This window comes from Chiloscyllium punctatum, chromosome 2, assembly GCF_047496795.1.
Source record: "Chiloscyllium punctatum isolate Juve2018m chromosome 2, sChiPun1.3, whole genome shotgun sequence".
In the NCBI taxonomy this organism is placed as follows: Eukaryota; Metazoa; Chordata; class Chondrichthyes; order Orectolobiformes; family Hemiscylliidae; genus Chiloscyllium; species Chiloscyllium punctatum.
Window position 1 is genome coordinate 157052269 of NC_092740.1, and position 23568 is coordinate 157075836.

Genomic DNA, 23568 nt, shown 5'->3' on the forward strand with positions numbered 1-23568 from the left:
TGTGGACAGATCACCCTCTCCCTGGCCTGCCCTGTCACCAATCTGGCAAATCCTGAGCACACTTAAGCACTTCCAAAAGCTGTGCTGAGTACTTCTGGACATTTAGCAATATATAACATCATTGAAAACGTCACCTCACCTGCACTGTTTGGGTATTTGGCACCTTAAATGATATTAGTTCAGGGTGCAGAGAGAAAGTGAGGATCACAGATGCTAGAGATCAGAGTTGAAAAGTGTGGCACTGGAGAAGCACAGCAGGTCAGGCAGCATCTGAGGAGCAGGAAAATCAACGTTTTGGGCATAAGCCATTTCTGATGAAGGGCTTTTCCAGTGCCACACTTTTCGACTTTGTTCAGGGTACAGATGCATTGCAATACTTCTTCTTGCAGAGCAATGCAAGAATATGTTGTATGTTTATTCACTTGCCAAGTTAAGAATCTTGGTGCTATTCCAGTCAGTTGGGCTCAGTGAGATTAGGATTGCATCTACTCACAAAACACGCCTTCACATGTCAGCTTCTGCCAACAGAACACCGTGCAGGAAGTGGTCAGCAATGTGGGAGGGTCACAGAGGATGGCATAAGGCAACTACAAATGACAGTGTGTACGAGGTAATTACTTATCCATGACCTTTTCCTGATTAGCTCTTTGGTAGGGGATAGATTTCCATCAGCTAAAGCTTACATTAACGAGTCAATTCTAATTGACTACATTTGGAGCACAGCACTATATTTGGAGTATTGTGAGCAATACTGGGCCCCATATGTAAGAAAGGATGCACTGACCCTGGAGTGGGTCCAGAGGAGGTTCACGAGAATTATCCCAGAAATGAAAGGCTTAACATATGAGGACGTTTTGATGACTCTGAGTTTATACACAATGGACTCTATATGGATGATGGGGGATCTGATTGAAACTTATAGAATACTGAATGGCTTGGACAGAGTGGATGTTGGGAAGATGTTTCCATAGGTAGGAGAGACTAGGACCGGAGGGCAAGCCTGAGAGTAAAGGGAAGACCTTTGAGAATAGAGATAAGGAGAAACTTCTTCAGCTAGAGAGTAGGGAATCTCTGGAATTCATTGCCACGAAAGGCTGTGGGGGCCTGTTCACTGAATATATTTAAAACACAGATAGATATGTTCTTGATTGCCAAGGGGACCAAAAGGCTACAGGGAGAAAGCAAGAAAATGGAGTTGAAAGACCTATCAGCCATGATTCAATGGTGGAGCAGACTCAAAGGGCAGAATGGCTTAATTTCTGCTCCGATATCTTATGGTGCTATGGTTTAAATTGCTATGTTACAGAGGTGAGAAAGGAAATCTGATCAGTATCGGTCTTATGACTCACCCATGCAGTCATTATTGTGAGTTATCTCAAATCCTGGGAAGCAAAGACAATTGTACGATCCCACAGTGTTCTTGCAAGTTCCATTTCCACAAGGCTGTCGTTCACATTCATCAATATCTATAAATATGAAACCATTTGCTTAATGCTAATCTGAATATATATAAACATTGCTTTGAGCAAACTATATATATGTATGATGACTATGTTATAAACATACAAGAGCATATAGCTGATCCTAAATGTAAGATGCTCCATTCTTTATGGTCATGCTGATTAAAAGTTCTGCTCTCAGACCAGTGCTTTCAGACGTATTCACAACCCTATTTGTTGTGATCGCTCAGTGTTGGGAAGGTGGAAAGGGGAGGAGGAAGACATCTCTAAGAGCAGTGTTGGCCATTGCTGCCATAGACTCAGGACTCCATATTTCAGCTCATGTCCCCACTAGGTATCTCAACCTCCTCTGTGGAAAGGCTATGATGCTTCGGCTATAAAGATAATATGGGGACATTCTTGCTCTAACTCTCCACAAGGTAGACTTTTCCAGAGGCAGGCCATTAAGTGGCCATTCATGAGTTTGTTGTTGGACGAACGTTGGAAATTTAGTCCCAATCAGTGGGTCAGCAGCCCATTTAGGTGAGTTGCCACCATTGGATAGGAACAGAGGGGCACTTGAGGAGTCCTCTGTAAAGGTTAAAGTTCAACAAAATAAACATTGTAAGGTTATCCTTTCAGAAGGAAATCCCCAGAGAGCCCACAATTGGGTAATTATTAATGCAGATTGCCTCTGTAAGAGATGGCCTATCTCCTGAAGGTCACCCAGAGATTGGATTGTGTCACCTCCAGATGGTAATGTTACCTTTGGGGAAATTCCTCCTGGCCTGCCTTCACACATGCACCTATGGGACCTAAACAATTTGCTTGATATTTCAGAGAGTCATTAACTCCAATAATTGGCCACAAAGGAAAATTAATATTGGCAATTGTTTATTTTGTAATAACATTGGTCTTTTAACTATATCTACTTTGTAAGAACTTTAATCAGCAAACTGTTACATTTTTCATTTATTAAGTTGCAGTCAGTTACATCTAGTTACCACAGGTGACTTTAGCTAGTATCTAATAGACTCCTCAGTTAGTTTTTCAGTCTGGGGAACACTGGAAAGAGGGAAGCCTATATTCCAGTAATGCTAACACTAACAGCAATGCTTCATTAATGAAGTCAGCAGCTGAACATCTCACTTACCCATGCACATGGTCTGATCAGGAGTCTGCTTGAAGCCATTGTGGCAGGTACACCGATAACTTCCTTTCAGGTCAATGCAGTCACCATGACTACAGACATTTGGAATTTCCAGACACTCATTGCGATCTAAAGGAATCATAGGGTACACTTGCTATTAGCTGAAAGGCTGACATTCAAAATGTTATAAAGTTAAAAACAGAAGGTTGAACTTGTGTGGGGTTTCTTCTGCTTTTAAAATCATTTCTATTGAATTTCTAAAGATCTCCTGCTAAATGCATGATGGATGATCTCAGAAACCCAACTCAACCTTTTCATTATAGTTAACTGCCATTCCATTTCAGTACAACAATTGATAATGCTTTAGCTTCCATCAAACCACACTGGCATACAGATGGAACAAATATAACATTGCTATCAACACAAAGGGTTGAAATCAGGCTGTGCAAATCAACCAAAACGTTCCGTGATGCACATTTAAAGTAATTTATTTTAACCTAGTTAACACTTTGTTCTTACTGATTGTGTAGAAATTTCAAACTGACATTTAATACTTTCTTTGTTCATATCTCACGAAACAATTTCAGTCTAAAAGATTAAAATTCAATTTTAAGTCATTAATTTCTTCAAGTCAGTAAAGTCTATTTTTTTCCAAATAATTCTTTTTTTGCCCTTTACCATTTCACTGGTCCCTGAATTGCGGATTTCTGAATTACAACTGTGAAAAGTCACAGAGTGGGAAAGTGTAATGTGTTCCTTACAAAACTGTTCATGATCGCAGCATTTATTGACTTTACTCCACCGTACTTGTCCCACTAGCTGAGAACTAAAAGAATCAAAACCAAAACAACCGTGGATGCTGCAAAACAGGGACAAGAATAGAAATTGCTGGAAAAGCTCAGCAGGTCTGGCAGCATCTGTGGAAAGAAATCAGAGTTAACATTTCAGAGCCAGTGACCCTTCCTCAGAAACATTAATTCTGATTTCTCTTCACAAATGCTGCCAGATCTGCTGAGTTTTTCCAGTAACCTCTGTCTTTGACTATAAGAATCAGACAGCTTAGAAACGCAAAAGTCAGCCTGTTATTTACAGGGAGTGATATTAATGTTAGGATCTTACTCCTCATTTTCACTCTGTTTGCATCCAGCAGAACAAAACCACATCTGGGGCCATGGAGAACACCCTGTGATGACTGACAAATGCTGAAGACACAGTGTTGGTAACTGGCTATCAGACCCTGACACCAGAAGGGAGGAGAACTGGGAGTGAACATGGGGTTGGTGATTGGAAGGTAGGCAGGGAGAATGACATGATCGATAATTGGAAGGAAGGAATCATTGGTTTTGTCAGTAATCAATCGATCTTTGCACAAGATTACTTGAGGGCTAGCACTCACATTCCTCCTATCCCATAAACAATGTCGTATAAAAACAAGGAGAGCTGACTTTTAGCAATAATGTAAAGGGACTCAGGTTTAGCCAAAATGGTTTCAGAAGTCTGATTTCAGAAATCCCACCCATGGTCCAGGCACCATCTGAGGGAGATGGAGGCAGGGGAGCAGGTCTGTTAGGGGAGCAGGTCTGTTAGGGGAGCAGGACTGTTAGGGGAGCAGGTCTGTTAGGGGAGCAGGTCTGTTAGGGGAGCAGGTCTGTTAGGGGAGCAGGTCTGTTAGGGGAGCAGGTCTGTTAGGGGAGCAGGACTGTTAGGGGAGCAGGTCTGTTAGGGGAGCAGGACTGTTAGGGGAGCAGGTCTGTTAGGGGAGCAGGTCTGTTAGGGGAGCAGGACTGTTAGGGGAGCAGGTCTGTTAGGGGAGCAGGACTGTTAGGGGAGCAGGACTGTTAGGGGAGCAGGTCTGTTAGGGGAGCAGGTCTGTTAGGGGAGCAGGACTGTTAGGGGAGCAGGTCTGTTAGGGGAGCAGGACTGTTTGCAGGTCATTATTTCACAGATATACATAAAAGTGTGGCTACCTTCAAGCAGATATACTAGTGGGATGTCCAAAATATGACTCCTGAGCTTTAAAGAATTCAGCAACAATTCCAAAACAGCTGGAATCATTTGCAGAGGTCAGGCACCCTTTTGGAAAGGTTGGTTCTCTTAAACAAAGAGGTGACAATGTGCAAAAATGGTCTCAATGAAATTACCAAGCTGTTTAGTGACATCGGTCCTTGGGTAGTGCTGTAGAACAGAGGAACCTAGGGGTGCAGCTCCATAAGTCTTGAACATTATGTCATGTATATCAGGGTGGTTAAAAAGGTGTCTGGCACACATGCCTTCATTGCTCAGTCCTTTAAGTATAGGAGTTAGAACGTCATGTTGAGATTGTAAAGGACACTGGTGAGGCATCTTCTGGAATACCTTGTCCAGTTCTGGTCGCCCAGTTATAGGAAGGACTTTATTAAGCTGGAGGTGGTTTGAAAGAGATTTACCAGGATGTTGCTGGGTATGGAAGGACTGACTTATAAAAAAAGACTGGATAGGCTGGAACATTTTTCGCTGGAATGTAGGAGGTTGAGAGATAACCTGATAGAAGTTTATAAAATGATGAGAGGTGCAGATAGAGTTAATGGTAGTTGACTTTTCCCTAGGATGGAGAATTTCAAGAGTGGGGTACTTTTTAAGGTGAGAGGAAAGGGATTTAAAAAGATATGAGAAGAGAGGCAAAAGTTTTACACAGAGGCTGGTTTGTGTGTAGAATGTACTTCCTGAGGAGATGGTGGATGTGGGTACAATTATAATGTTTATAAGACATTTGGATGGACACATGAATAGGAAAGGTTTGGAGGGATATGGGCCAGGAACAGGCAGGTGTCACTAGTTCAGTTTGAAGAGTCTGTTTCCATGCTGTATGACTCTATGACTACATAATCTTGAAGGGTATCATTATTATTAATGCTGCATAACTGACCCTATCATTATCAAAGTTGGGGACTTGTAAAGTGACAGTTTCATTGACTGTTCCAAATCTTTGATATAGGGCTATGAATCCAAATATGCATTGTCATATGGGATTAAATACTTCAATGAATTTTAAAAATTACATTAAATACATTGAATAGGTTTTAATGATTGAGATTTTTTAAATAAATAGTGTAGCTATCAATAGACATTTAGAACTTTATTTTAGCTCCTTTGAACTTGGCTCTGGAGGTCTGCCCATGGGGATAATAGGTGAGTTGCCATGGAGCTTGTTAGGCAAAGATCGGCGAGTGGGATCATGTGTTAGCATGTATCAGCATTATGTTGACATAGGGACTATGGAGGGGCATACACTGGCATGGAATGTATGGGTGGTGAATAGGGGTCATGAAGTTACATGAGTCAGCAAGGATGGGACATGGGAGTGTGTTGGTGGGGGAGGGGATTGAGGGGTGAAGGTTATGAGGGATAGAGGCGTTTCTTTGCTAGCTGGGACCAAGTCCTATGTGAGAGTTTTTCAGAGTCCACCTCAGTCCTGTGGCTGCCTCCAGTCTGTTTCTGGAGATGATGGGATCAACTCCCATTAACAACTGGCTCACAGAATGAAAATTAGAACATCCATCCCACTTCCCGCTGAGTCAGGTTAGTGGCAGAGGAATGTTCACGACTCTGTGCTCCCAGTTTGGAAGTGAAAATTTGGCCCTTATTTGTGGGATCCAGCTGCAATCGAAGAGTGTGGTGCTGGAAAAGCACAGCCAGTCAAGTAGCACCGAAGAAGCAAGAGAGTCGAGGTTTCAAGCATAATCCCTTCATCAGGAATGAGACCAGTGGGCCAAGGGAGGGGGGGGTAGGGGTGAGAGATAAATGGGACGGGGGCTGGGGGAAAGGTAGCTGCCAATGCGATAGGTGGATGGAGGTGGAGGGGGTAGAAGCGATAGGTCGGAGAGGAGGGTGGAGCGGATAGGTGGGAAGGAAGATGGACAGTTAGGACTGTTCAAGAGGGTGGTGTCGAGTTGGAAGGTTGGATCTGGGATAAGGTGGGGAGAGGGGAAATGAGGAAACTGGTGAAATCCACATTGATCTTGTATGGTTGGAGGGTCCCAAGGCGGAAGATGAGGCGTTCTTCCTCCAGGCGTCAGGTGGTTAGGGTTTAGTGGTGGAGGAGGCCCAGGACCTACATATCCATGGTGGGGTGGGAGGGGGAGTTAAAGTGTTTGGCTACAGGGCGGTGGGGGTGCTTAGTGCGTGTGTCACAGAGATATTCATCAGAGATTGACACATGCACTAAACAATCCCACTGCTCTGTGGCCAAAGACTTTAACTCCTCCTCATACTCCACCAGGGACATACAAGTCCTGGGCCTCCTGCACCGCTAAACTTTAACCACCAGATGCCTGGAGGAAGAATGCCTTACCTTCCACCTTGTGATCCTCCAACCACACAGGATCAATGTGGATTTCACCAGTTTCCTCATTTGTCCTTCCACCACCTTATCCCAGATCCAACCTTCCAACTCGGCACTGCCCTCATGACCTGTCCTACCTGTCCTCCTTCCTTCCCACCTACCCACTCCACCCTCCTCTCTGGCCTATCACCTTCTCCCCACCTTAATCGATCTATCACGTTCCCAGCTACCTTCTGCCCAACCCCACCCCCCTCCCATTTATGTCCCAGTCTCCTTGGGCCACCCCCTCATTCCTCATGCAGAGCTTATGCTCGAAACATCAACTCTCCTGCTTCTTGCTTGTTGCTTGACCTGCTGTGCTTTTCCAGCACCACACTCTTCGACTCTGATCTCCAACAACTGCAGTCCTCACTTTCTCCTTGGATCTAGCTGCACCCAGGAATAGTAAATTTCAAGAAAGCCATGCAGGAAGGATCAATTTTAAATTGCTGTCAAAATATTAGGAAAGAGGTCTCAATTAAATCTTACAACCTTGGAGCTGCTACTCCCAATCAAGTTGCTTAGACACTCCAATTTATATTTTGGATAAAATTAAACCAATTAATGGTCAGTTTGTTTGGCACTCAGCAGGTCCAAGATAATAGGAAGGAAAGAAAGGGCAGATTGAGATAAACTATATCCACTGGTTGGGGAACTAGGGGCATAGTCTGAGGATGAGGGCCAGACCATTCAGGAGAGACATTTGGAAGTAGTCCTACACACAAAGAGTGGGAGAGGTTTGGTACTGTCTTCCACAAATAGCAGAGGATGCTGGATAAGTTGGTAATTTTAAATCTGAAAGAGATAGTTTCTTGTTAAACAGAGTTATTAAGGGATATGGGCCAAAGGCTGGAAAATGGAATTAGCCAGAGATCTCACTGAATGGTGGAATAGGCTTAAGGGGCTGAATGGCCTCCCCCTGTTCCTATTAAACAAGTATAATTAAATTTGGCTGGACAGCATCAAGTACAATCAGGTCGGACTCCTTACTCCTCACTCCTAAAGGATCATTGTAAAATACAACAGGACCAAGGACATGGTGGATATCTTTTTCACAAAGACCAAAACTATTGATTCAGTTGACTCTGTTGTTTCCCCAGTCCCAGCCTGCAATAGCAAACGTCTCCCCAGGATCCCCCTGCTGTGCTCCAAACCTCACTTATTTCTCTGTAACCTCTCCATCATGATGTCATTTCTAAGATTGTCTCTCCTGCAAGACACAACTCCAGCTCCTCTGGCTGTATTCCCAATAAAATCCCTTCCATCCATTGTCAACTTCCATATCCAGCTGCCATTGACATTCCCTATCCTTGCAAATTTGATTTTCCTTTTAAAACATTACCTCTTAGTCTTTGCCACTTTATTTTAACTCCCCTTTGCTCTCGAAACATCAATCAATATCCTCTTTGACACTGTCCATGAAGCATTTCTCTCAGAATTGCTCTGCCTCTGAAGTATTTTATACTGTTGGCCAATGTCCAATGTTGTTCAGATCAGAGAAACTGTCCTTGATAAGTAGCTAAAGCATGTCTAACAAAGGTTTCTCCTATTGTATCACCTGGCTCCTCTGCAGTGCTGTTGCTTCTGTGAGGATACCCCTGTGCCCTGTCCATGGTCCATCATTGTCAACATGCTGCCCCTTTGGTTACACCTCACGCACACACCTTTCACATGCTCACTGATGATACAAAAACCCCACCTCTCCACCACTTCACTCGCCCGATCCGCTGTCTTGATGTAGTCAGACTGCTCGTCTGAGATCAGTGTTGGGAGTTCACTGAACGCTGACTGTTTGTGCTCAGGCTTCTCCACTGAATTCGACCTGATCACCAATTTCAACTTGTCCTCTAGTAACTGCTGAAGTTTAAACCAGACTGATTGTAACTTTGGTGTCTTGGTCAAGTCTGTGATGAACTTCTGATCACACGTCTTCTTCATGAGAAAGACCATCCCTTCCACTGCTATAATATCACTTGCCTCTGCCCATAGCTCAGGGCAGCTGCTGCTGAAACTCTCATTTATTATTTCCAGCCAGAATAATTCCAATGATCTCTTGGCCATATTCCCATTCCTTTGTAGCTTCTTCAGAACTCTGCTGCCTGTATCATTTCTTACTCATTCATTACTGCAGTGGCATGCTAACCCTGCCTCTGTCACTAACCTGACAAGTTCAAAATGCTCATCCTCATGTTTACATTCCCTTTTAGTTTCACTTCCCACTGCCTTTAAAGTTTCACTCAATCCTATGAAGCCTATCTCACCAAATTTTCTGATGTTCTCAAATCTGAATTCTTGTACATCCTACAGCCTTACCCACTTCCTTTGCATTCTCGACATATAATCAGTCACCTCAGCTACAGACCCTGGAGTTTCTCTCCCTAAGCTCTCCTTCATAACAAACTCATTGACTAAGCTTTTGGTCATCCTTACTAACTCCTACGTCTTTGACTCGGTGCCTTTATTTTGACTATGCATCTGTGAAGCAATGTGAGATGATTTTCTGTGCTATCTCAATGCAATTCACAGTTGTAGCAATATACAAACAACATGTCCACCATCCTGACTAATGGCTGATATGGGTGTGGTTGGGCTGGAATAATTCGCTCAACATCACCTTCTCAAGGGCAATTAGGGAGAGTTAACCACTGTTGGCCCAGACAGTGACACTCACTTCATGAAAGAATCAGAAAATCCAACAATGAAGCTTAATTTTCACCAGAAGCTGGTGTCTTACTGAATAAACTCTTACCAATGCAAGCTCCATTAGGTGCTAGTTTATATCCAGCAGAACATTCACAACGGTAACTGCCAGGAATATTAATACAGTCTGCATTACGTTGACAAAGGTTGTCACCATTACTGCATTCGTCAATATCTGAAATGAAGGCAAAAATACCATTTGTAGTGTCTCAAAGTCTGAGTTAGAAGTAATACAACACTGAAAAGTTAAGAAGATTAATGGAGATTGGAATGCTCAAAATGTAACAGACTTCAATTAAAACAGAGCTTTATAACTAGAAATAGAATACAGTAAATAAAGTTGTTTTTATTTCACGTTCACCAAGTTCAAAATTAAATCTGGATATAAAAATAGTGTAACTGTAAATGGAGCAGACATTGTGACTCAGGCGTGAAACTTTCATCCCAGACAAACTGGATGAGGGTACACAATCATTATACTCGAACTAGGCGACTGGGGCATATCTAATAATGGGGCTTGTGTTCATTTAAACAAGACTTGGTTGCAGACATCAGGTGGGTGTTTTCCATTACAACTCATTGGTGAAGACGCATGAGTGTTTGGTATCTGTGACAGCCTTATCTAACAGCTGCACCTTTCCATCATGGCAAGTTATCATCAGGGAAATGAGCTGATCAGGAACAAAGGTGACTGATTGTAGAGGGAGAAGCTGGAAAAGAAAGCAATGAGTATGCTGTGAATTCGAGGAAAGGCAAAGGAAGGAAATCGGCAAGACTGGCAAATGGTTTTCCAGAATGAAACAAGCATGGAACCTCAAATAAATGAAGATGCCTTCTTTGCATCTGCAAAAAAGCTGGTTATTGTTTCAGATTTGAGCTCTGGATGCCTAACATTTTTCCTAAGACCAAGATGGTTGGTAGTACATTTCTGCATTGTAATGAACTCTCGGATCAGCCTGTTGAATGGTGGAGCATGCTCGGAAGGCCGAATGGCCTGCTGCTGTTCCTATTTCTTAAGGTGTATACCTCCTGTCTGCCACAGTGGAGGCTTCGACATTTGGCTGGCATGTGATAAACCTGGAGAATGTCATCACGTTGTGTTGTGTCACAGTCAGAATGCCCTTGCTTTAACAGACATGCCTATATCATCATTGTATCATCATGTTACTCGAGGGTCTAAAGATCTCATATGCCATTTTATCTGAGGGTCACCTGATCATGTGACACACTATTAGAAATGTGTTCTTCCTCTATTACAAATTGCCTTCTACTTACCCAGACATTTAGGTGTCAGTGAATGTAAGATTGGTATATTTTGGTCAGCTGTAATAAATGTCTGTCTGATCCTTCAGTTCCATGATATCTATACCTCGTCCTTTACATTATGAGGGATACTGTAAGCATTGCTGCACTGGGTGAAATATACTGCTGGAGGTAAAACCCACATCAGAGTCATTCGATCAGGAGGTTAACGGCTTAAGTACTGCACAGGTCTTCAGAAATAAAACTGGTTTAGGAGTGTATTCGTCTTTCAGCATTAGAAGCTGACATAGGATTAACTTGCTGCATCAATAAAGCACATAATACTTGAGTGATGTGCATGAAATTAATTTCTAAGGGAGTCAACACTGTAGTCTTTTAAACATGTTTAGCAAGAGACAAACTATAGCTAGGACTTAAAATGAGCTTGATGAAGTAAGTGCTGGCTGTTCTTAATTTGTGTTTTTCAGACAGACATATTGAACCCAGATTGCATTTTAATCATGTTTAAGGAAGTTTCAGTCTGAAATGTGATTAAGTGAATTAATTACACTGTAAAATATACAGGACATCTTCAATACAATATGTCTGGATCAGTGAGAAATATGAAGTCATTTTGACACCAACAATAATATAGCAAAAGGCAAACTTGGTCAAAATCTCCCATCATTGAAAAGTTTGTGAATAATTGCCTTTCTCCATCCTTCTTCACCACTTAATAAGACTGCTTTCTGAGAAACTGCAGGCTTTGTAGCTACATATTCAAATTGTTTTATTAAATTGAAAAACGTAACTTAAAAAGATTCTTACTTCTGGATTTCATAACTAATTTAAAAATGTTTGTATGATGTTTCATGTGTAAACTATGGTTTTGGAATTGCACACAATGCTGAAATATGTCAAAAACTGATTAAACATTTGGATCATATTTTATAGTTTCTGTTAACAAATTATCCAAGCAGATTGATTGATTATCTTTAAGATTTTATTGTCATGTATACAGAGAACTAAAAAATGAACAGGAAAATTTGTTAAATGCAACTGAAATGCTGATAATCAATCATTAGGTTGTTAAAGTCTTTCACACATATATACATTTTAGTTTTGGTTAAACAGGAGAGTATTCAAGAATACTTACCTTTCAACAACTTACTCAGGTTCCTTAAACAGCACCTTCCAAACCTGTGACCTGTATCCTCCAGACAAGGGCTAAAGATACAGAGGAACACTCCCACTGACTGGTCCCATTCCAAGCCACAAACCACCTTGATTTGGAATGATTTTGCCATTACTTCCCTTACTGTGTTAAAATCCTGCAAATCTCTTCCTAACAACACATGAACTGCAGTGATTCAAGTCGGCAGGTTAATTAACACTTCCTCAAGAGCACTCGAAAAAAATGAAATAAGGCAATAGAACTCACAATTGTATGTGATGTGAAAGTCAGACATAGCAGAAACCGATTTGAAGTGGGATCTTATAATGAACATGACAATACCTTCACAGATGAGAAGCAAGTCGTTGTAACTAAATCCCATTGGACATTCACATCGAAAGCTGCCAATCTGATTGATACAGACACCATTTGCACAAATCCCTGGAATTTTTCTGCATTCATCGATATCTAGTGGTAAGGAAATTAATAATTAGAGACAAACAATGCAATCATTCATTGAAATTTATATTAAAATACATAGCTTCATCTGGATTGATTTGGTTTTTGTGAAATTAAAAAACAATCTACATAAGGAGGACATCAGGTGAAATCAGACTCAGTTGTTTCTCATTTTCACATCTAATTTGAGGGACGAACTTTTGAGACTCTTGTGATGCAGTGGCAGTGTCCTTACCTCCAATTCAGAAGGCTTATGTTCAAGTCCAAGCTGCTCCAGAGGTGTGTTATATCACCTCTGAACAAATTGATGTGGAACTATCTAATGGAACATCGTCCCCTGCTCAATCAGTATCAGAAACATGTCTGACAGCATATTGGTTTGGGTATTGTAAAGGCGCCTTTGGAAATTGCCTTCACCAACTATTTTAGAACACCACCCTTCATTTGAAGCTAGCAGAGTAAGGGTTCTCAACCAGTCCTTCTTCTGTTAGCTTCCTGTTACTCACAGGCTGCTGCTGATGTTACAAATGGCTCCAGTGCTAGCTACACTATTATGATCACTTTGCCATATTCCTGCCTTTAGCTTCATTAGTTAATTGAAATAGTGCATTCAATCTGATTCTAAACCATTGTACCTAACAGCATCTGGTGACTGGAGGAAGAACATCAAAGAGATATATAAATTGACCACATAGAAGGAGCATTCTCATCAGATCATTTTCATAAAGCAGATTGCATTAACCAAGACAGAAGTTGCTGGAAAACCTCAGCAGGTCTGGCAGCATCTGTGGAAAGAAAACAGAGTTATTGTTTTGGGTCCAATGACCCTTCTTTCCTCAGATGCTGCTGAATTTTTCCAGCAATTTCTGCTATTGCTTCAGATCCTCAGCATCTGCGGTTCTTGGTTTTATTTTAGTACTAACCTTTTCTATTTATTGACTAGTTGTTTTTAAAAAGCTATTGTCTTCATGAGAAAATATCTAACAAACTAAATTTGGAATTGGAAGCGAACATAGAATGATACACACAAATTTATCAATAATAATATAAATTGTACAATGTTATATTCAAACATCACCCACCCATTAAATTACTGGTTTTAAAGAAGTAAATCAAAAGTTAGCTCGGTTTTTATGTTGTATTGAGTTAATGTCCTTGTAATTGCAAAACCAATGAGAATAATTTGGGTGGTCCAGTGGTGCAGTGGTTAGCACTACTACCTCACAGATCCAGGGACCCAGGTTTGATTTCAGCCTCTGGTGGTTCTCTGTGTGGAGTTTGCACATTCTCCCTGAGTTTGCGTGAGTTTCCTCCCATAATCCAAAGATGTGCAGGTTAAGTGAACTAGCCATACTAAATTGCCCATTGTGTTCAGGAATGCGGAGGTTAGGTGCAGTGGTCAGGGGAAATGTAGAGTACTAGGGTAGGGAAATAAGTCTGGGTGGGATACTTGGAGGGTCGGTGTGGGCTTGTTGGGCCTTTTGGCCTGTTTCCACTAAAAATAATAATTTCTCTATTATTCAGGGTTTCAGTAGCCATCTGTGTTGGAAAAACAACCACAGTAAGGCCATTGTCATGTTCATTATGCCTCACAATGTCTGGGAAACAAGGTCTGACCCACCAGATTGTCCAACCACTCCTTCAAAACTCTGTAGTCATTTCCATGACAAACATGTAATCTCCAAGGATTATCAAAGAATGATGTCATTATCATGAAAGTGATAACAGATGAGAAACAAAAATTCAACTTCCCCAAAATGTATATATTTTGAACATTCTAGAGTACAAATTTAAAAGTGAAAACAGAACTTTATTCAAGTGAAAATGAATGAAATGCCGACATTTTTTTTCAATTTCCATGTACCTTTTCTGAAACCTGTTCTGTATAAATCTGAATTGTAGTGTTTTCAAACCTTGATACTCTGATTTTGACTGATAAACCCAGCAGCAAGGGAGGGCATGGGTTATGGGTCAAAACTTGTGGGGCAATTTGGTTTTTCATCAGCTGGCTGGAAATCTGATGGGAAATCTGCGCAGACATCGAATCACACAAACACGAGTGAAGCAGGCCACTGGTGAGACCTCCCCAAAATTAAAACCCCAAGGGTGTACACCCTGCCCAGCAAGGTGGTCAGTGAGATGGCAGCAATTCCTATCCTCAACAGCGTCATGGAGGATGGCATGCTAGCTAAAAGAAGAGCATCCCCAGAGTCACAGGGTCACAGAGATCTCAGGGTCACCAAGATCCCAGAGTCACAGGGTCACAGAGATCCCAGAGGCACAGGATTGAGGAGATCCCAGTGTTGGGTTTTGGCCATCTTGATGCCTGCCTAGTGAGGTGCCATTTTTATCTCCAAGCTTGTTCCTTCCAGCAATAGATATTTCCATCCCAGATGTTTGTCTTACACTTCACTCAATTGTTACCCTCCACTGAAGTGAAGAGGTTAAAATTGGCTTGGGAGTTAAAAGGACATCTGAATGAAACCCAACCACTGATAAATATTGTGATTATTGGGGTTAAGTTGTTTTGTTTATTCTCCGATCAACTTAATGCTTGTTATCTCAACTTCTTCCTTTACATCAAATCTTCAGAACGTAATAATTGGGACCACTACACAATACATTCATGATGTGGAGATGCTGATGTTGGACTGGGGTGGACTGGGGTCAGAAGTCACAGGATACCAGGTTATAGTTCAACAGTTTTATCTGAAATCACAAGCTTTCGGAGCACTACCTCTTCACTTCACCTGAGGAAGGGGCAGTGCTATGAAAACTTGTGATTTCAAATAAACCTGTTGGACTATAACCTGGTGTCATGGGACTTCTGATGTTACACAATAAATCCATAGAGGTCTGATTACTGCAGCATTGTTCAACTGTTAGGGGGTGGGAATTAAATACGGTTCGGGCTTGAGTTTCGCATTTAAACACAGATTCTCTCCAAATATTTTTATAAAAATACTAACAAAAATCAAATACCTTGGAAGGAATATGTGACCCAAGTACAAAAAATGTTTGTACTTACCAACAGGTTTCCCAGTTTCAAAGTCAATGGTGAAGCCAGGGCCTTGATTTCCACACAGCAACTGGTATTCAGCTAGAACACACAATCGTATTAGTAAATCATCTAAAATGTACCATTACTCATTTCATTTTAATACACTATGTACATTTCTTTGTGACAAACTGAGACCAGGAATCCATACATCACCTTTCAGAACACTGTCTGGAATCCCTGAGAAGTGACTTTGCACTTTATAACCAGTCAGTTCAAAACATCAGGACAGCCTGATAAATGTATCTAATATATAACAAATATATAAACATATTGCAATAGACTTGTTGAAAAGAAAAGTAGGATACAAGTGGACAATGAATAGAAATGAGTGTAGCCCAGAGAAATTTGGAAAGAGATCTGGCAATAATGAGATGGATCTTGATTTGAAGGCGAGATGGGAGTGGGGGCAGGGCTGCTGAGATGTTGGGAAACCTGGAAGAAGGGGTTTTCCCACAAGTCCTGCCAAACTGAGCAGCAGGATTTGATTAGCAGTCATTTCTTTCCATCTCTTTTCTGTAAGCAACCAGATTGGGTGGCTGACTGGCCCGTGGGTGGGAACGTCCTCAGCACGGGGCCACACCCAGGTTGTGGATAAGTTGGGACAGTGTGGTTGAGAAAGGGCTGGAAAACTGAGGCAAGACCAAAGACTGGGGGAAAAGATCAGCATCTGGAGCTGGGTGGACATTGGAGGCACAAAGGCAGACGGAGGCCTGGAGGAAGCCAATCCTGGAGGATTGTGGTTTGGGGATGTCAGAAAGATTGGGGAGAGATCAAAAGGAGATGGGGCAGGGCAGAAGGGTCATGGAGAAAACTGAAAAGGAAGATGATAGCAGGAATCTAGTGAACAGATGCAGATCTATGCACCACACCCTAGGAAGGATATATCGGCCCTGAAGGGAGTACAACATAGGTTTACAAAACCTGACTTTCAGGGATTAAGTTATGAATGAGATTAGATAAATTAGGCCTGTTTTCATGAAAATTTAGGACTTTAAGAAGTGATCTGATCAAAGTCTTCAAGCTATTAAGAGGAAAAGACAGGGTAGATAAAGATAAACTATTTCCACTGGTTGGGGATTCTAGAACTCGGGGCATAGTCTGAGAATCAGGGCCAGATCATTCAGGAGAGATGGTAGGAAGCACCTTTACACACAAAGGGTGGGAGAGGTTTGGAACTGTGTTCCACACATGGCAGTGTACGCTGGATCAGTTTGTTAATTTTAAATCTGAGATAGATATGTTTTTGTTCGGCAAATGTATTAAAGGGTATGGGCCAAAGGCAGATATTTGGAGTTAGGCCAAAGACCAGCCTTGATTGATTGAATGGTGGGGAAACAGCATTGAGGGACGGAATGGCCTAATTCTGCCCCTATAACTGAATCCTACGTGCAACTAAAAGGGACACTTGTGGTGCATTGGTAATGCCCCTCCCTCTGGAGCAGGAGGCCTGGGTTCAAGTCCCACTTGTTCCAGAGGTGGCATAATAAAATCGTCATGCAGAATTGTTTGGAAATAAGAAAGGAAGGACTTTTTAATGGTGATTAAATATATCACACACAGCCTTGTTATAATGTTTAAGTTGCTAACCATCCCTGGGGGAGCAGATTGGCTGTACCTATCGTCGCACTCTGTTCAAACCAGATGTCTTTTTAAAATATATTTGTTTTGTGGGATGGGAGTGTTGCTGGCTGGGCCAGCATTTATTGCCTGACCCCAGTTGCTCCTAGAGAAGATATTGATGAGTTGTAGTTCACATTGACCCACAATGCCATTGGGGAGGGAACTCCAGGATTTTGACCCAATGACAGCGAAGGAACGGCTGTATATTTCCAAGTCAGGGCGGGGAGTTGCTTGGAGGGGATATTGAAGCTGGTGGTGTTCCCATGTATCTGTTGCCCTTGTCCTTCTAGGTGGAGGTGGCCATGGGTTTGGAAGGTACTGTCTGAAGATCTTTGGTGAATTTGTGTCATGCATCTTGTAGGTATACACACTGCTGCTTCTGAGAATCGGTGGTGGAGGGAGTGGATGCTTATGGATGTGGTGCCAATCAAGCGGGCTGGTTTGTGCTGGATGGTGTCTAGCTTCTTGAGTGTTGTTGGAGCTGTACCCATCCAGAGCAAGTAGGCAGTATTCCATCATACTCCTGACTTGTGCACTGCAGGTGGTGGACAGGCTTTGGGGAGGCAGGAGGTGAGTTACTCGCCACAGTATTCTTAGCCTCTGACATGCTCTTGTAGCCGTTGCATTTATGTGGTGAGTCCAGTTGAGTTTCTGATCAATAGCGGGGGGTTATTAGCATTACTCAGTATTGCAAACAAGCTGTCCAGCCAACTGAGCTAAATAACTTGTCAACGCAGAAATGAAATACATGAATGAACCACAATGAAGTAAAATGTGTTTAAGCCTATTTAAAAGACAACAATTTTTTGAACTGAATGTTTTACTTTCATTCATTGAGTGGGTAAAGTAATCCAGGTGGTAAGAATGGTTATAGACTCACATGTAGCAGGTGTTGGGCAAGGTTCACAAGGTTTGTTCCAGCCTTTACCCACATTGTAAGAACAACAGCACATTTTTTTGGTTAAGTTGAAGGACAACTCATTCTCACATGTCTCGTTGTAGTGCCGATAGCATAAGCTCTTTCTCATGTCTGGAAAAAATAAAAAATGGTATGAAAACCTAAAGTCTGGCATCATATCGAAACATCTGTTGAAATATTTCTGATCTTATATTTGTTGGCTGCCTGTTGATGGTAGAACATTGAGGTAGGACTTTACATCAATACATACCAACTCAGTTGCACTTTCTGACCAGACATTCTCTCACTTACTGCCAACATTCTATTGAATATTAATATATCTGAAAATTCCAAGAGAAGTACAAGTTCTTTTGAGAGCTTGGATTATAAGAGTACGTGATACAGTTTCTTATCACTTCCTCTGGTTAACAAAGTGATTTGTCCACTATGAATCAGTGTCTGGTTGAATTTATTTTAGGTCATTGATGGGATGAGGGTGATTCTAGGTCAGCATTTATAACCCATCCTTAATTATCCAGAGAGCAGCGGGAGTCAACCACATTACTGTGTGTCTGGAGTCACATGTAGACCAGACCAGGTAAGGATGGCAATTTCCTTCCCTGAAGGACATCAGTGAATCAGATGGAATTTCCTGATAATCTGTAATGGATTCATGGGCATCATTAGACTTGTAATTCCCGATTTTTATTGAGTTCAAATCCCACCATCTGCCAGGGCCGGATTCAAACCTGTATTGCCAGAACATTCCCTGGCTCTCTCCATTAACAGTCCAGTGATAAGACCACATGGTCATTGCCTCCCCATACAGTAAGTCAAAGATTTCCATTTTGATTTCAGTGCTATGTCTCTTAGCTTTGAAGTCAAATGTTAGGAATTCGCATTTTATCACTAACAGAAAACTGGAATTAGCTAACAGATTCTTGAATTTATATATATTTTAAACCAACCTGTTCAGAGATGTTATTCCAAGGACTTGAACTGAGGCCTCCTGCTCCAGAGATGGGAACACTACCACGGCACAGCAAGGGCTCTTCACAGATTTGTGATTGAAGTAACTGCACAAAGGCTGCTAGCCTGTCACTCAGTCCCCCTTTATTTACATGTGCACAGTTCACTGACTGTGACTAGCCAGCTCAGAGTTAGTCCCCCTGAACTGAGGAGATTCTAAATCCCCTATGTATTCTTTAATCTTTTCTTTTTTTCCAATTCCATACACTACTTGCCTAACCTCAGTAGTGCTTATATTATCCCCAGCACCCATGTTGTGTGTGCACGCAGGTGTGAGACACAGTGAAAGACACAAGGTGCACGAATCTTAATTCAAATTTCCACCAGCAGGAAGATAGGAAGTGCCCTTCAATACCAAAGGGCAATGCTGTGTGATCAAAACAGTGAAGGGGAGGATAGGGACTAAATCAAAAATAGAGTTGGAGAGGGAAATAATGTACTCCACTCCCTGCGGCGCCCACCTCTCCCTGAACAACTCCAGGGTGTTGGTGGACACCATGTGCTCCTTCGCCGTAACCACGGAAGAGGGGCGGGCAGTCGGCCCTAACAACCCCCTCCACGGCCCACTGCCTGGAACTGTTGATGGCCAATTTGACCAGGCTCACACACCTGAGCGTCCTCCAACCGGTGCACTACGTCGGGTCCGAGCACCGCCGTTTTAAGGCGTCGGATGGCGGTGGCCACGTACCGGACGTCTACCGCTGCCCTGCTCGCTATGTCCTGCGGCAGCGTCCAGCCCAGGCCCCCGGCACCCAGCACGTCCCCGACCCTGGTCGCCCTCGCCGCCACGGCCCTCCCCTCCGACAGCCACTCGAACCCGCGAGTACGGAGGTGCGGATTCCTGAGCAACGGCTCCCTGACGACAGCCGCTACTCCAGCCGGAGGGTAGGCGCGACGCAATTCGACCATGTTCCAGACAGTGATCAGGTCCTGGTAAAAGACAGGCAGCACCTTGAGGGCGACCTCCAAACCGTCACGGTCGACGAACAGGAGCTGCGTGTCATAGTTGAGGTTACGCACCTAATGGAAAAATATACGTCACCAGGGCACACCACGGAGGAGGAGGCTCGACGTAAAGGTATCCCCGCAAGGTCTGAAGGTGGAACGTCGCGACCTGGGTGCGGACGCACACCAGTGACTGACCGCCCTCCTCAATAGGGAGACTCAGAACCTGCACAGCGACTCAGTATCTCTTTTTGTCCCAGAAGAAGTCGACCAACGTTCTCTGGATGTCAGCAACAAAGTGACCAGCCGGTACCACAGCATGGCGGCCACCAGCTGGTTTATGACCAGCACTCGACTCCTGTAAGATAGCACTCGGAGCAGTCCTGTCCAGCGGCCTAGGCGAGCCGAGACTTTGGCCTCCAGCTCCTGCCAGTTGGCCGGCCAGGATTCCTCAGCCGGGCTGAGGTAGACCCCCAGGTAGAGGAGATGGGTGGTACTCCAGCTGAACCCCCGTAACTCCTCCGGCAGAGAGTCCACCCGCCACGGACCGACCAGTAGTCCGGAACATTTGGCCCAGTTGATCCTGGCGGAAGACGCCGCCGAGTACACGGCCTGGCACTCGCGCATCCTCCCCAGGTCAGCTGGGTCGGTGAAAGTGAGGAGCACGTCGTCGGCGTAGGCCGAGAGGACCACCCCCATGCCCGCGCCACGCAGAACCAGCCCCGACAACCTCCTCTGCAAGAGGCGCAGGAAAGGCTCCACGCACAGGGAATACAGCTGGCCGGACAGGGGGCAGCCTTGACGCACTCCTCTCCCGAAGCGAAGGGGCGCCGTCAGGGACCCGTTAACTTTAACCAGACACTGTCGGCGTACAAAAGTCGGATCCGGGCGATGAACCGCGTCCCAAACCCGAATGCCCGCAGACTCCCGAGCAGGTACTCGTGATCGACCCTGTCGAACGCCTTCTCCTGGTCGAGAGACAGGAAGGCGCTCGGCAGACCAGCCCGTCGACAGAAATGGATCAGGTCCCGGACCAGGTGGACGTTGTCGTGTATCCTCCGGCCCGGGACCGTGTAGGACTGGTCCGGGTGAATCATGTGGGCCAGCACGGAGGCCAGGCGAGAAGAAGTTCTTTAAGGAACGAAGGTCCCCCTTCTTTGACAGCAGGACGATGACTGCCCTGCGCCAAGAAAGGGGCAGCTGTCCTGCATTTAGGCACTCCCCCAGGACCTGTACGTAGTCGCTCCCCAGGACGTCCCAGAATGCCCTGAAGAACTCCACAATCAGCCCGTCCAGCCCCAGGGCTTTGCCCCTCGAGAGCCGGTCGAGGGTGCCGGTCAGCTCCTTTAAAGTGACGGGAGCGTCGAGTCTTCCGGCGTCCTCCGGGCCGAGCTGTGGCAGGTCCTCCCACAGAACTCTGCAAGCGTCCTCGCTGGACGGATCCGGAGAGAACAGAGCCGTGTAATAGTTTCGGACGTGGGCCCTGATGCCCTCCGGATCTGAGACGAGGGACCCGTCGTCGGCCAGCAGCACAAGGAGCTGCTGACGGGTGCCACGCCTTTTTTCCAGCGAGTAGAAGAAGGGGGAGCCGCGGTCCAGGTCCTGGAGGAGCTGGATCCGCGACCTCACGTACGCGCCCCGAGCCCCGATGAGCTGCAGGTCCCGGAGCGCGGCCTTCTTCTCTTCGTACACCCCGCGCAGGGCCGAGTCCGCGTCGGGCTGACCGAGGTGTGACTCCAGGTCGAGCATCTCCCTCTCCAACTCCCCGATCCTGGATTTCGCCTCTTGGCCGACCCCCTCGCGTACTCCTGACAGAAGACGCGGACGTGAGCCTTGCCCACGTCCCACCATAGCCTCAGGGAGGGGAAGCTTCCCCACTTCCTTCTCCAGCCGGCCCAGAAACGACGAAACGAGTCCCGGAACCGCTCGTCCTCCAGCAGCAGGTTGTTAAAGTGCCAGTACGCGGAGCCGAGCCTGGCGCCGAACGAAGGAGTTCCACCCACACCAGGTGATGGTCCGTGCATGACACCTGCCGCGTGGAGGCCTTCGGAAAACAGGAGGCGTACGCCCGCGAAACGTACAGGCGGTCGATTCTGGACGCTCCGACCCCAGGCCTCACGAAGGTGAAGGCGATGGAGTCGGGATAGAGATTCCGCCAGACGTCCACCAGGTCGAAGGACTTGACCAAGTCCCCCAACCTCTTCCCCGATGCCCAGCCAGTGCGGGCACCGCCGTGGTCCCTGCCCTCGAGGACGCAGTTAAAATCTCCCCCGAGGACGACGCACTGGTTCTCGTCGATGGAAGCGAGATGAGCAGACACTTCTTCAAAGACACTTGCTTGCCTCGGCCCGGCCAGGGGAGCGTAGACGTTCACCAAGTGAAGCACCACCCCCCCCCCGGTGACCGTGACCGTGACCGTGACCGTGACCGTGACCCCGACCCCGACCCCGACCCCGACCCCGACCCCGACCCCGACCCTGAAATGCAGGGCCAACAAGATAGCCACCCCACCAGATCTGTGGGTGAGGTGACTCATTTATGGGCCTTCCCCTCCCTGCCCGCCTTGGTGGTCATGGGGCCTGAGGTCCCCCCCCCCAGCCTTTCCTGGAATACGATTGGCCGGGGGAAGACAGGGTGCGTGGCCAGAGTAGGGAGGGTCAGCATGTCACTTCCTGCCCTGCCCCTGGTTTATCAGGTGACAGTGGGCAGGGCAGGGACCCAGTTCCCTCTCCAGGGCCCAGAGATACAGTTGCTGTAAGAGGTTGGGCAGCGGTGGTTCCCCCCAGGTTAGTGCCAGGGTGTGGCTGGGTGAGGTGGGACTTGGGGGCCCCCCGGGCCAGGTCTTGCAGCACCAGGGGTTTCTCTATTGGGATGGGGGGGTGGATGTGAGGTCAGTGGGTCTAGGATCAGGTACGGATTTGGGGGGGTCAGGGTTTCCATGCCAGGGTGATGCTGGCACAGCTGCAGGGGCATTGTCATGCCAGGGTGGGGCAGGTCATGGGCTAGGTGTTGGGGAAGGGGATAGGGTGGTCTCCCTGTGGGCGGGCCTGTCGCGTCGCGTCGCGTCGCGTCTTCTTGAGCGCCTTCTGGCTGGCTGGACGCTCCCCCCCCCCCCCCCCCCCCCCTCCCTGCCAGAGGCTGGAGCATTGGAAGCCTCCGGTGACGGGGCTTGTGGTGTTGACTTCGGGGGAAGGGGAAGTGGGTGCGGTGGCACCACCAGCTGTTGGCGAGGGCTGGGCAGCCTTCTGGGTGGGGCAGTTTTTTCTTATGTGCCCCACCTTGCAGCACAGGTGGCACCGCACGCCGTCCACAAGGCGCAGTAGGCTGCACTCTCGTGGAGGAGGGTGAAAGAGCCCTCGGTGACCTCCTCCCAGGCAAATGTACATGCCCCAAGGTGTTGAGGTGGGGAAGAAGGAGCTCGCTGGAAATGAAGGGCGGGACGTTGGAGATCACGACCCTTTGGACCGTGACCTCCAAAGGATGACAAATAC

The 23568-nt window shown here is 45.5% G+C and overlaps 1 protein-coding gene across 1 annotated transcript in view; it reads right to left on the reverse strand.

Moving 5' to 3' along the window:
- LOC140492176 (fibrillin-2-like) overlaps positions 1-23568 on the reverse strand; it is a 320148-nt gene that overhangs the window by 61051 nt on the left and 235529 nt on the right. Inside the window, exons 41-46 of the mRNA XM_072591036.1 lie at positions 18086-18235; positions 15553-15624; positions 12408-12533; positions 9699-9824; positions 2593-2718; positions 1350-1466 (exon numbers count right to left, since the gene is read on the reverse strand). Coding sequence (XP_072447137.1) covers positions 1350-1466; positions 2593-2718; positions 9699-9824; positions 12408-12533; positions 15553-15624; positions 18086-18235 — 717 coding nt within the window. The remainder of the gene's footprint in view (positions 1-1349; positions 1467-2592; positions 2719-9698; positions 9825-12407; positions 12534-15552; positions 15625-18085; positions 18236-23568) is intronic.